This window comes from Sitophilus oryzae, unplaced genomic scaffold (assembly GCF_002938485.1).
Source record: "Sitophilus oryzae breed Bouriz unplaced genomic scaffold, Soryzae_2.0 scaffold_465_pilon_pilon, whole genome shotgun sequence".
NCBI lineage: Eukaryota > Metazoa > Arthropoda > Insecta > Coleoptera > Curculionidae > Sitophilus > Sitophilus oryzae.
Genome location: NW_022147046.1, coordinates 4,787,086 through 4,802,443, shown reverse-complemented (window position 1 = coordinate 4,802,443; position 15,358 = coordinate 4,787,086). Strand labels below are relative to the sequence as shown.

The 15,358-nt window shown below is 32.2% G+C and overlaps 2 protein-coding genes across 3 annotated transcripts in view; both read left to right on the top strand.

Moving 5' to 3' along the window:
* The window catches only part of LOC115885936 (pyruvate dehydrogenase [acetyl-transferring]-phosphatase 1, mitochondrial), a 175,094-nt gene that overhangs the window by 86,801 nt on the left and 72,935 nt on the right, over positions 1-15,358 (top strand). The window lies entirely within an intron of this gene.
* Positions 1-15,358, top strand: part of LOC115885941 — a 35,174-nt gene that overhangs the window by 8,148 nt on the left and 11,668 nt on the right. Inside the window, exon 2 of one of the 2 annotated variants that reach the window (XM_030904975.1) lies at positions 1,052-1,542. The exons of the other annotated variant lie outside the window; for it this stretch is intronic. Coding sequence (XP_030760835.1) covers positions 1,052-1,462 — 411 coding nt within the window. The 3' untranslated portion in view covers positions 1,463-1,542. Of the gene's footprint in view, positions 1-1,051; positions 1,543-15,358 lie in introns of those variants that run through there. 2 annotated transcript variants of the gene reach the window in all.

The window sequence follows — 15,358 nt, the reverse complement described above, 5'->3', positions numbered from 1 at the left end:
AGCCACTCTTACCGTTTTTGAAATACAGCAAATTTCGTTTTGATTACTGGAAATCGGGAATTGGGGAATTGGAGTTTTTCAATCATGTAACCTGTAAAAGATCAAATATGAAATGCTTCTAATGATTCCTTTCACAACGGGACTGCCAGTAAATTACGTAAGAATACCCATGGGCTCTTTGGGGATTGTGAACTGGAAAAAATCATTAAACAAATCTCTATGAAAAATTTTTATTAAACAAAAAACTAAAAAAACTATAGATCACGTGACAATTTTACTGTTTATCAAAAACAATCGATACCGCCAATTCAAATGTGTTAGACAGAGACCAAAACATATTCAATACATCTTATTTTACTAAGTGTGACCCTTAGTATAATATCCATATTATATTTTGAGTTCTGATTCACTGTGTTTGGAACATTCCTAAAATGAAAGTTAATTATTCCCCCATTAGTGAACAATTGTGAACTAATAAAAATTATAAGGCACATTTTAAATTTTATTCACTGTTCAATAATAAAGTTTTTATCAAAAATATATGTGAACTCTACAAATATTAGTTTTTGGTAAAATATTGTGTTACTAGGTTAAAATAATTATTTTATTTTGTTATTGCTAATAGAGGGAGTCTCATTCGCCGGAGACGAAACACATCTTGTAATAAAAAATTATGCCGATCTTTATTTATTTCACTATCCTCCCTCAACTTATTTTTTTACAATGCCATAAATATGTAAGTTTTATTATTTTTTTATATTTATTAAACAATTATTTTAATTTCCTTAAAATACTGTCGGTCGCTCCGCACGCCACTGGAAACACACACAAACGTCTAATCTTTGTACACACGTACATTGTTGGTATCGCGCAGATGCCCTCATTTCCTTCTCTATCCATTCTCTCTCGCACTCGTTGGTTTTCGCAAACCAATGTGTGATAAAGTTTTGGAGCGTTTTATGAATGGATCATTGTATCTCCCGAGTTTAAATATCTTTAGGTAGGCATAACAAATACTTTTTTTGATGTTATCTCATAGTTTTTGTTTTAGTGTTTCTACGTTTGCACCGCCGATGATGCAGAGCAAGCGGCTGCCATTTTCACGGTCGTGAAAAGCGATGGTGAAGTAAAAGATCTTCTCGGTACTGTCAATACCCGTGCGACTACGATCCTTACAAAATTACAGGATTTCTTTGGCACTCATTCAGGGGTGGTATCCAATATGATCACAGATGCCAATACCTTTAAAGAAGAGATAATAACGGCCATTCAACATTTCTACTCTTCTGCGCCGCCATTAATAGCCCGCGTGCTGGCCGTTCCCGTCCATATGGTCATTAAATTGTTGAAGTTGAGCTTGTTCGTCGCGACCGCCATCGGCTATGCCGCCCTTAAGTTCCCAAAATTGGTGTTCGGTATACCGCTCAATCTCATCAGACAAATACATAAATACATATTTTAAACACCACAACGTTACTTATATTCCAGTTGAAATGCGTACAAGTCGTTAAGAGGGAAATAAAGCACTTTTTAATTATTTTATATTTGATTTTTTCTTACTGCCTTTTTTCTTTTGATGTGACACTTCTGATGGGAGTAAAAATTGAAGGCCGCGAGTCGGCCTTGATTGACGGGTGCGGGACAGCATGACCTAGTCATGACGCGAAGGTCATGCGAAGCATCAGATCAAAGAAGCAATCGTTGACAGAAGATATGCCTTATTTTGATTATTTTATAGGGTTATGGCACAGGTTATGGTTGAGAATTATTGTTTTTTAGTTTCTTTTAATTTAATAATTACTAAAACCAGCACTTTTAAAAATAAAAAATATTTTTTTATATTTTTAAAAATAAAAAATAAAAATCCAAAATATTTATTATCTATTAACATGGATAATAGGTAAGAACACTAAATTGATTCGAATAACGTTTGACTAACATTTGCCTATAAAGTAGTGTCGCTATCTTAATTTCTATGAAAATGTGACTGATCTGGTTTTTCCCATGTAGTCCTCAAATGGTCAAAGGACGGTCCGCACTTGCTATATAACACTGCTATATAGCAAAGTTGCATATAGCAAAGTTGCATAACATATTACATATTTTTTAGTCATATTTAGCAAATTTCGATGCTATATAACTTGCTAGATGTTATCCATTTGTAGTCGGTAAAGATCAAAAGATGTTGTGCAACATGAAACAATGCGTCCACACTTGCTAAATTTCTAGCTGAGCCGCTCATATTGTTTGTTTATTTACTGGTCAATAATACCGTATGATCGAAAAAAAATGCGTCCAGTCGGCCTCCCATCCAGTTGGCTTGGACATGACGATCGATGACATTCCCCATATAATTTTCCATATAAAATGACAGCGATCTTCATTTCATAGTATGTATTTGGAAAGAGAAAAAGTTGGGAAAAAAGTACGTTATCTAATAGGTCAGTTCAAGAGGGAACAAAGGGAATGCAAATCAGGTACTGGTTTAGGTGAAGTGGATAATTCAAAATGGTTTGCTTTTAAGTTATAAATGTTTTTTAAAGACAGAAACACACCACGAGAAACAGCCGAGGCAAGTATTGAAAAGATAAGCTAATTGAGTTCAACTATATCTAGATCTTGCTGGTAGGCTATGGCGGACTCAAAACCGCTTTTTTTCTCGACTTTCTTTCTCTTTGTTCAAAAGTAATTCATAATAAATTCAAACGCACGCCGCGCCGCTGCTGCGAGCTGAACCTCTATCTCACCAAAACGATTCATGATTACGAAAACTATAATGTGGACGGCTCCCGGTTTTTTAACATGGGTTAAATAACTAGAACAGCCAAATTCGTTTTAAAAATATTTCTTAATTAAAATTACAACTTTTAAAATGGCATCTGCCTGATCAATAACTAATAAGAGAATACAAATTGTCTAAATTACTACATTGTCTAAGTTGATAAATTGTCTGAGCCGCAGCGGCGACACGTGCTGCGGATTATACAGGGTGTCCCAGAAATGAGTGCAGATATTTTAACTGGTAGTATAGTTCAACCCCAGAAACACGCCTATGAGGTTTTTTTTGCGAAAAAAAAATGTTGAAAATTTTATATTTTTCTTGACATTTTCCGGAAAATGTTGAAAAACTTTTGAGTGCCACTGTTCACTCCCCGGAAAACTCCTTTACCGGGCATAGAGAGTGTCGGAGAGAATGCAACGTTGCCACCTCCTACCATACCCACATTCTGCATGTTTATCTATAAATTCAATTATTTTAAGTTGTTACAGAAAAAAATACGAAAATTAATTTTATTCATATTAGTGTAGATTGCTCTACTAATTCTAGAGAAACGCGCAATATTTTAAATACTTTTTACAGTGGAGTAAACTGAAAAAATAAATCTTAACAATTATAGCTTCTTTTTTCGCCATATTAATAAATAGTTTCAATCGTTTCAATAAAAAATTATAACCTTTAATGTTTAGTTAGAGCTTACCCTTTTAATGAAAGTGTTTTTTATCCAGCACACATATACGCAAACACATACACACCAAATATCTATTAAACTGAATATCACAAACCTATCACATGCCTATCACTTTTAAAATATTATTTAAAATTTTTTACATGATAATAATCAAACACTAAACTCATAAATGCAATAAAAAATGTTAAAAAAACTTGCTTTAAAAACTACTTATATCCGGCGGCTGATGGTAGACAGTCCGGGGTTTTCTTCGACATTTCTTCAAAACCGACACAACCCCGACGACGATTTCGAAAACACTGAAGGAATTACAAATTACAAATTTTTATTTAGAAATTTTTTGACTTAGCGTCCTCTACTGGACTGATGTATTACTATTATGGGTCAACGTTTTGGTGGTTGTATAAAGATAGATAAATCAATTTTATGATTATGGAGTAGGGATATCCCAAAAATAAAATAAAAGTACAAGAAAGGGTATTACCCAAGAAAGAATTAAGGTAAAATCAAAGAATATTCTACGTTATCTAAAATATAAAAATATGGGAAGCCCCGACAAAAATCTGACACCTGATATCAAAGTGATAAACAAACATCGGCGCATGCGGCAGCGAGCACTTACACTTAATTTTTCAGTTCATTGCTAGATGGCCTTTTACTCTTCTTTTACTAGGGATGCACTGCAAACAAATATTCCAGCGAAACTAAAGTGTTTTTTCTTATTCTAAATTCTAACAAATAAATAAACCTGTAAAACTGTATAAATTACCTAAAATCGGTCTTCGATTTAAAAAAAAAGATCGATTATACCAAAAAATCGTTTGATAAAAATCACGTCGATTTGATATAAATCGATCTTCGATTAAAATCGATTCGAATAGTACATTCCTAGTATGGTGTGTAGTTTAAGGTTATGTTTAAAGTTATTCGTGGGTTATTAAACTCGCACAAAAACAAAACAGAAAACAACAAAAAACAATGCAAACAATGCCAAATAAACCTGTAAAAAAGTACTTTTATTATTCAAAATTAAATATCATATAATTCAGTTGGTATACGAATATTTTGATTTATTTATAATGTTTTGTGTCAAAAAAATATGTGAGAAATGAGGTAAACAGTTTAAATGTCTTAATAAATCTGTTTTAATTTATTAACCTTTCAGGTATCTACCTAATGGTAGGAAGAAATTAATTATGTAATGGTAGGAAAAATAATTTCACTTTAATTACGTATTAGAAAATCAGTAATCTTAAATTAGGATGCATCAATGGAGAAGAAGGCAATTGTAATCACAATACAATAATAGATCTACAAATACCAAGCAATACATTAAATCAAAAATCTCAGTAACACTGTTGTTAATTATGTATTCCCTGTGGTCTTATTAAGTATAAAGTTTTGTTTTACATGAAAATAATTATCCCATTTAATAATGCATTAAATTTTAGTGTCAGCTTATTGATAGCTCGATTACCAATCAAACAGTTTTGATGTTTTCTATACTATGAAGAAAATTTGATCTGATTAGATTAATTCAGATGTAAATTTATGTTATAGGGTAAGATATTCTTAAACAAACCAAGAGGAGAATCCTCACACACCCCAGTAACCTAAACCAGGTCCAAAGTCCTACTCCAGCCCCTCTTCCCACCCCGAACTTATCCTTTCTTCTTCCCCCCCCTGGATGGGATAGAAAGTTCTCTTCAGACAAGTTCTGGTCTGAAATTGCAAATATTAATGAAAAAGTTATACATGTAGTTTTCTATTCATAAATGATATTATTGATTTTATTCTAGGTGAATGTATCGAGTCATATATTATGCAGAATATATTGAGAAAAATGGTAAACTAACTAAAAGTGCTAACAAAATTTCTTAGGAAGTTATCGATATACCTAATTATTAGAAGCTGTAACAAATGTTCGAAGAGTCAGAGTATACTTTATTAGAAGTGTGTTAGATAGAATTATACACTTTAAAGAAAATATCTTTTATTATTGCAGGTAATGCATATTGTGTAATGCATATAATATGTGAAATCTATTATTACATACAAAGATTGAAAATTATTTAAACAGCTACCTGTATGTTGTCTCACAATCTGATTTAGTGAATGGGTTATTAAAAATTGAACATATTTACACACAGAATATTGTGGATATGGATATCTGGAAAGCATGTTATAACCATTTTTATTTTTAGGATTTATGAAATGATTACACAAATATACTAACAACAAATTGCAATGCATCTGTTTATTAGAGACAAAGATGAAAGAGAGTAACAAGAATATATGTATTCAAAAGAAAACTATCAAGACCATTTGTAGTAATTAAAATTAAAGAATAAAATACATAAAATGTACCATATGTTCGAAAAAAACGGCGTCCAGTTGGCTGGGAAATGACGATCAATGACATTTCCCATATAAATTTACATATAAAATGACAGCGACCTTCATTTCATAGCCATCGTTGACGCCGTTTTTTCTCGATCATACGGTAGTTTATGTGTGAACAAATTCTCATTTCATATAAAAATTGGAGCTCTATCTAGAGTATATTTGAATATAAATGTTTTTATGTATTGGAAGGGGGACTGTAGTTTTCAAATATAATAAAGAAAATAGACTAAAAAACATGTGTGTAAGTTCTTTTTTAAACTATTCTTCACAGTAATTATGCTTTACTTTTCAAAACACACTCTTTGTTTTTATTATCAGAGAGTTATTAATATTAGAAAATTTAGTTACATGAATATAATAGGAGTAAATATTATGTTTCAAGTTTCAAATAATTAGAATATGATATGAGTCATAATAGCTTAAATATGATTGCTAATAAAATACCTAGTTTATACACATTTAGATATATCTCTTTAAATATAAATTAGTATTGCCACCATGCGATTAATGGGAAACACAATATGGTAGTGAAAAAAAAAACGGCGTCAGCGAGGGCTATGAAATAAAGATCGCTGTCAATTTACATATGTGTAAAATTTTATGGAGAATGTCACCGACCGTTATTTTCAAGCCATTCTGGACGCCGTTTTTTTCGACCATACGGTATTTCTAGGTATGGAATTATGTCTCTAATATGTAGTTAGGTAATTTTTTCCATTTGCCTATTGTTAATTATAACGTCGTCAAACTATAAAATTTGCTATATTTTTACTTAAATTTTTTTTTAGTAATATCAGAACAATGTTTTGAATAGTTTAATTAGTAATAAAGCTACTAACATGTTCAGTTATTTTTTTTCTATAAAGCTTTTTGATAAAAAATAAGTATACCTGCTAGGACGTTAAATTGCCTGAGAAATTACGATCGATGCCATTTACCATCCACTTTTACACAATAAAATGCCATCGATCGTAATTTCAAAAGCAGAAAACTTGCCGCCGTTTTTCCAATGAAATGGGCGGTGGGGAGAAAATTACAGATTCCTGTATTATATTAACGACTAACGACATTATTAATCGCATGTACACAAAGCATGTACACTATTAGAAATCGATCTAATTTCTAATATTATCGAGCTTTTAAAATTCGAGAAAGTGATCGGAGATTGTGTTTAAAGTGTTGTGAAATGTTCGTTAGTGTATATTTTTGTGTCGGTAATCGGTATCGGTATAGGCAAATCACGATGGAGTATAGAAATCCGGAGAAGGTGGATATGCTAAGAGCATAGGTACTTTCTGGCAGGGGAAAGCGCTGTAGAAGCTCGGAGACTTTATTCCGAAGAGTATCCGAATAGATAAATCCCTAATGCTCGAACCTTTGTAAGTATGGTTCAGCATTTGAGGGATTCGGGAAAAGCAACGAAGAATTGCTGCAAAACGTTAAAAATTCCCTGCTCAGAAGAAGGAGAGCATGTATTAGAAATGGAGGTCGTCATTTTGAACAATTATTATAATAGCATCCAGTCAAGAAGCGAAGGGTATACCGGGTGGTGCATCATCGTTGGAAATATAGGATATCCCATGCAAATTTTGAACTGTCGAGATATTGGATCCCCTTGTGCAAATTTGTAATGTATCTTTAAAAACCATTTACGATTTAGCTCTAAAATTAATAGGGGAGCCAATATTTCCACAGTTGAAAATTTGCATAGTGTTGTTAAGAATTGTAGTGAAGTGATGTTATTAAGTGTAGTGTTATGTACAGTTTTAAGAGTGGTAAAATGGAAAAAAAGAAAGCTCTGCAGTTGTATCTCTCTGCTATAGGGATATCTTTTTTTATGTGGTAAGTTTTTTTTTCTTTTAGTTTATTTTGTGGAATGTGGAAAGTAGGGCTACTGGCGATCACCCACTTAAAAAAAGTAACGCACCTCTGCAGAACCTCTTGGGTGGTGTGGGATTTTGCAAGTACTTTTTAAGTCTTTCTAGTCGATGTGGCAACAGCGGGCGGCGAACAAGCCGAGATCCGCGAGATCTCTCCCCCGCGCCGGGGGATCCGCGAGATTCCCCGGCGGCTCTCAAAATGTCGCAATTTTTTTTTTAAACTTTCAAAGTTAAATAACTCGGTTATTTTCAATTTATTTTAAAAATGGTAAAGAGAAAATATGTTTCTTTTGGCCAGATCTACCACCCCTTAAAATATCTGCACTCATTTCTGGGACACCCTGTATAGGCGAAATATGATGATCCAGCACTTCTGTGGTAGCATCACGACATAACTCCTCCCGCCGAAGAGTCAACTATACCGTCTGGAGGGGTAGTTGAGTGGTTGGGGTGGTTTCTGTCCTTTCTTTCTTCATGCAGCAAGTACATATAATTTTTTGAATAGAAGGTAGCCGCACCAAATATATAATATTGCATATATTATTAAAGTCCACATGCTGGATACTTCTGTTGAATGGAGTCGAAAGTATCCATGGATTTCTTTTGTCTAGTTGATTGATGATCGATTGGCAAAAAAGTACTTCGATTTGTTGACAATTTCTTGGTGTAGATTTTGGCATGTTCAACAAACTGACAATACAAGGGATGTCTTCTGGAATTTCTGTAAGCTCATTGGTTTAGCATAAATAAATTGTTTCAGAAATTTCTTGACAGGGCTCGTTAGAAAATGTGAAGTGCATTTTTTTTTTATTGGAGATATTGTTATTTTTGAATGATAACCTTAAAATGACCCTTATGTTCTATTGGAATAGAATATAAGGTTGTACTATTGGTACATCTCTAATAAATAAGTAATAAGCATTTTGTGAATAAAATAATAAATCATCTAATTTTTATAATCTTTTCAGACAGTAAAATATTTTCTAACGATATTTTTTTTTAATATACTGATAGTAAAAATAAAATTATAAATTGTTTAAAATTTTGTAAATTAATTATTTACTAATCAAAACTATATGTTTTTCTAAGCGGTCTTTTAATATTACTTAGGTGTACTTTATCGCGAGACTCTGTTGTCGCGGTTTTACGTTTCGTGTTCAGAGATACGATTTGAGTTGGTCTTGCATATTTTCTCGCGTTCTTTTGTCGTTTCTGGACTCGAACTTCTTGACCTACCTCAAATAAATCTGGGTTGTCACGGTCTTTACTATTTATTTTCCCAATAACTTTTTCTTTTTGCTTAATCAAATTTTCATTGATTTGTGAATGCAGCAATTTCGATTTTTCCTTATGTTCATTTACAGAATTATTTAAAAGTAATTGATCAATTTTAATGTCGAATGAATCATTAGAAGTTATATGGCCGTTTGTAATATCGATTGGTTTTAATTTTGTAGAAGAATGTAAAGTATGATTGTACGCTAAAATAGCATAAACCATTTTTTGTTTAATAGGTGTTTTTAAAAAGCCTTTTGTGTTTAATAATTTTATATGTTCGGACAAAGTTGAATGTAGACGTTCGGTAACCTCGTTAGATTGTGGGTGATTTGGAGAACAAAAGTGTATTTTAATTTTATGCAACTGTAATAATTCAGTAACAACAGTATTCTTAAACTCTGTACCATCATCAATGACAATTTGTTTTGGTACGCCATGATGTGAGAAGAAAGATAATAATTTATCGACAATTTCTGTACCCGAAGTTGATTGTATTGCGTACGCTTGTGCGTATTTTGAGAAACTATCTGCTATCGTTAAGAATTTTCCTTGTTCGAGAGTATAAGTGTCTAAGTATAATATTTCGAATTGTTGTGTAGGTATACGTGTTATTTTCATTATCATTTTTACAGGGTGTTGCGCGTATTTTGTCTTTTGGCATATTTCGGGGGTTTCTTCATCGAAATTATTAAAATTAAAATTTTCAATAGAAACACGATCAAATTTTTCGGCTTCGATTGGTTCGCAAAAATTTAAAGAAATAGAATCGTCGGTATTATTCAGATTTATTGTAACAACTTTTTTATTTCGAGCTATAGTTAAAGACTCCGGTATCTCGCAATTATGCAGTTTTTGATAAGGTGCTATGGTCTCACCGTTTTTTATAGTTGTTTTAATTCCAATGACCTGCTCCGCACGTGGCGATACTGTAATACAGTTCAACCTTGTTTGAGTGCGATGATACTGTAATTTTATCTTCGCGTGTGGTGTTAACAAGAATCCGTTTTCAAAATCTAAGTTAGCTCGTAAAAGTTTCAAATTATCAAGTCCTAGAAGTCCATCAAACACGTTATGAAATTTGAATAAATAGAATTTTAATTTTTGTTTTTTAGATAAGTTGAATATTCTTGAAATAGAAATATTTGCACTATAGTGATGTGTCGATTTTTAAAAAACTGTTGACACTATAAATGGATCTTTAATAATATTTTGTGAATAAAATTTTTCTGCAATATGTGGATTTAAAAATGATTGAGTTGAACCTGAATCGATAAGTATTTTTAAATTTTGTTCTGGAAAAATTACAAAGGGTAACTCACTAGGGCTAAACATATTAAAGGAAATAATTTCTGGTGTTTTGTATTTTTGGTTGTCGAGGAAATTTTCGTTTTTTTATTCTTGTGAAAAATTGTTTAAATTTTCGGTATTATAAAAATCAGTTTCATACTCGTGTTCGAAGTTATCACTCTGAATTTCAGATTGAGATTTTTGTTCGTTTTCCGTTTTGATATTATGTAGTTCCTCAAAGGCAAATTGAGGTGGACGGAAATTATTAAAATTAGGATTGTTATTGGGCCTAAAGCTGTTAGATGTTTGGTTTGTTGAAATGCTCATAGGCGTGGGACGTGAATTATTAAAATTAGGATTGTTATTCGGCCTAAATCTATTAGATGTTTGGTTTGTTGAAATGCTCATAGGCGTGGGATTAGGTTTTAGCAAATTTGGATTCGGTCTAGTAAAATTTGGTTTTCCAAAAATTTGCGAATTTGTGAAAAACTCTTGCGGTTGTTGATTTTTTGTTTAATTGTCTTAATAAAAAAAACATAAAATATATGTGAAACATGTATTTTCTTAGAATTAAAGTAGTTCGGAAAGTGGCGGTAAGAGACAACAATTCTCAACATTTATTCATTCAGAAAGGTATTCAAAGCAATGTGTGCTTTTCAAGGTGTTTTGTAAATCAGTGGTTCAAATTGTGATGAGGCCTATGTGAAAATAATGTGTTAAAAATGGGGACTGTTATTTTAGTAGTTATTATAATAGCATGTACAAGTAAAGCAGCACAGTGAAGTGTATTTTAGTTAAGTGTATATCGAAAAAGAGAACTGTCACAGTTATATCGATCTGTCATAAGTATCTTTTTTAATGTTGGGTAAGTTTTTTAATTTAACTTTTTTAACACATTATTAAACATTTAACTTTTAATTTATTTTATATAATAATATCACAATCTTAAAAATGTAATGCATCTCTGCAAACTCTTCAGGTGTTGTGATTTTATGACTTACTTTTAACATATACTTTCTTGTCCCTATGGCAACACAGTGCGTCGAATTAACTGAAATCCGGGCTTGATCCGGGTAATTGGATGTAGTTGGCGATATCTGCCGGCGGTTCTCAAAATGTTGCGATTATTTTTTTAAATTTTCAAAGTTAAATAACTCGGTTATTTTCAATTTATTTTAAAAATGGTAAAGAGAAAATATGTTTCTTTTGACCAGATCTACCACCCCTTAAAATACTGCACTCATTTCTGGGACGCCCTGTATAGGTTTTTAATAATTTTCAAACCTGACTTTTGGAGTATCGCCGGTAAAACAAAACTTTTATTTTCTTTGAGTGACAGTTGACAATAATATTTTATACTAAGTTTGGTAATTACATCTTCGAGCAATCCGATTACCTTTTCACAGTAATCATGTGTCCTAAAATGAGAATATTTATTGAGAGTCACGTGATATGTCAAATTTTTATCCTTTTGCTAGCCGATGCAATTACCGAACTGGCTAACTAGAAAACCAAATTAGTTTTCTTTGCTTATTATTTGTAAAAGTTTTGTGTTTTGGGATTGTGAGTGTTATTATAGAGGACTTTTTGTTTTTATTGCACATAATGGACACGTTTAAGATTGTGTCGGTAATAAAAAACAAACGCATTGAATATTCTTTCGTTCCCCACCAGTGGGAACAAGGTAATGTGCTATGACGTAATAATCCCTCGAAAAATATTTTAAACGAAAATCACCCGGAGGAAATTAAAAAAAGGTAATTTTTAACCTGCCGTATGTCTGACTTTCTTCCAAGTATAAAACTAAGTTACTTTTAGCTTTGAAGCATAATAGCGACTTATGAGGTTGAAATAAATTAAATTTTCAACCTAATTTGAACTCCTCCAAATAAGGTCCCATTTAAAGTGATTAACAACTAGATTGCAACTACCAAGCAGAATGAGTGGGAAGAGGCAGCTCACAATAGAACGGAATGGAAAAGAATTGTAAAGTCAGTTAAGAGCGCCAACCAAAAAGTAAAGAGGCAACAAAGCAATGAGATTTTTGAATGTCTGGAGTGCGGTAGACAGATAACATCACGTATCGGGCTTTTCAGTCACAGAAAAGCTCATGAAAGAAAACGCCTTGCGTGACCATCTTCTGATGCGTGTCAAATACTCGTCAGCGAGTAATGGCGGTATGGTATGGTATGGTAACAACTAGATTTTTAACCTAACTTAAAAACCAAACAATGCCTTCGACCCCCGAGACAAATTTGAGGTTATAATAAAGTAACATTTGACCTACTTTAAGTCTCTGTAGTCTTAATGCCCTCAATAGGTTATCAGTAACTAGATTTTAACAATGCCAGCTAACTCCAACGTTGCTACTTTTCAAAGGCATAATTTTAGGTTATTATTAACTAGTGTACGACCTCATTTTTAGATTTCTCGCTCTTGATTCCCTACAAGATATTTATTAAGTTAAATATAAGTAAAATTCAACCAAATAGTGGTTAATTTTCCGTGGTTAATGGTTTTTTCTCCTTCCTATGCTACTTGGGTAGATATTTTGCCATACAAGGGAAAAACGAAAGTAGCCCACGCGTAATTGCATTTTTCTCTGTTAGAAAAATATGTTATCGATCTATTAAAAGACAGAGCCCCTTACCAGTTCGGTGACAGAATGACCCGTGGCTAATGTCATGTTGGTAATGAATCACCTAACCTCAAATCAAGAATCGTGTTTCTTTAAATTCCGGATATTAAATATTTATTGAAATCCTTGGAAACTGGGTATACCCATTGCTATTCTTGATATAAAAAGTGCATTTTTGATTTTTTACTTGGGCTAGGATATTAAAATATTGGTTAAAATATGCTTGGATTGTAGGACATAAATAGACGTAAATATGGTTATTTGTATAGATATTTATAAAGCTTACTATCTGTTTTGCATTTTCAGTTTTTGATGAAACAATTGATTTTATTTGTGAAATGCCCACAAAAGACCTACCAATGATTCAACAATAGTGTCTTTACTGCATAATGGGTCATTCCTGCTGATTCTTAAGGAGGGTCCACATTTAGTAACATGTTATATAACATTGCTATTTAAAGGACGGTCCACACTTGCTATATAACACAGGGTTTCCTAGAAATGAGTGCAAATATTTTAACTGGTATAGTTATAGTATAGTTCAACCCCAGAAACACGCCTATGAGGGTTTTTTTGCGAAAAAAAAATGTTGAAAATTTTATATTTTTCTTGACATTTTCCGGAAAATTTTGAAAAACTTTTGAGTGCCACTGTTCACTCTCCGGAAATTCGTTTACCGTGCATAGAGAGAATCTCGGAGAGAATGCAATGTTGCCACTACCTACCATACCAACATTCTAAATGTTTACATATTCACAGTAATAATTTTAATGGGCTACAACATAGTATCATAATCATAATCATAATTTTGTCTTAAGCATAAGCACAGTCACAATCACAATTTAAATATACGTTTATACAACATAGTCGCATTCATAACTTGGAATGTAAATACAGTTGATAAAGTAACCTAATTTTCTTATTTTTCTATTTCATCATTTTAGAGTGTATTTTTGTTTAAATTTTATTACTCAGGTTTTTTAAACACGAAAATTATCATAATAATTAAACATTAAAATAAAAAATATATAAATAATACCCCCTAACCGATTTTTGTCGTAATCACAATCAAAAAAGTTAAAATTTACGAACTTCAGGGTTATTAAATTATGCTTATGATTACGACTGCGATGTATAAACGGTCGTATCTAAAATAATGGTTTTAACTTTTATGATTGTGACTAAAATTGTGATCATAATCACAATTTTAGTCACGTATTTACGATTATGTTGTATAAACCTGCCATAAGTTTCTATAGAAAAATAGGAAAACTAAATTTATTCATATTAGTGGACATTGCTATACAAATTTTAGGAAAACGCGCAATGTTTTAAGTACTTTTTACAGTTGAATAGGCTGAAAAAATAAATTATTAGAGCTTCTTTTTTCGCCACATTAGGATTTTTTTTCAATCGTTTCAATCAACAATTATAATCTTTAAATAGTAAGTTAGAGTTTGCCCTTTTGATGAAAATTGATCAGTATTTTTATCCAACATATACCATTACACATACACCCCAAATATCTAATAATCTGAACATCACAAATCTATCACTTGCAAAATATCATTTAAAATGTTTCACATAATAATTAAACACGAAACTCACAAACACAACAAAAAGTGTTAAAAAACTTGCTTTAATAACTACTTAAAACCTCTACTGAACTCTCCCACAAAAGAAAATTAATGATTTTACACCAAAAGTGCCAAAACTTTACGCGATACACACACGATACACGAATACACGTACAACATACGTTGATTTTGGTTTGTTTACATTCTTTAAATGATTTTGGAAACCCCCGAGAAATCGTAAATACCGTTAAGACCAGTAGGGCCCTCTACCGCTCCCGTCTAATACGACTTGCCTTGCGCGCCACAGTGCCGATTGTCCGTTCACAAAAAAGCTTAATCTGTTATTCTATAGATGTCGCTGCTTAATTGATTTGAGTTTAATTTTGGTTAATAAATAAGATGATCAGAGCACAATCGACTATCATAAATCGTTCTAATTAAAGCTTTTAAAACTCCAGAAAGTTATCCATATAGCTATTTTGGGAACCCCCGAGAAATCGTAAATACCGTTAAGCGCACTAGGGCCCTCTACCACTCCCGTCTAATACGACTTGCCTTTCTTTGTTATTCTATGGATGTCGATGGGTTATCGATTTAGATTTGAGTTTAATTTTGGTATTTTGGTTAATAAATAAGATGATCAGCACGTTCGACTATCAGAAATCGTTCTAATAGTATCGAGCTTTTAAAACTCCAGAAAGTTATCGGAGATTGTGTTTAAAACGTTCGTTAGTGCATATTTTTGTGTCGGTAATCGGTATCGGTAAATCTCGATGGCCTATACAAATCCGAAGAAGGTGGATATGCTTCTAAACTCTACCT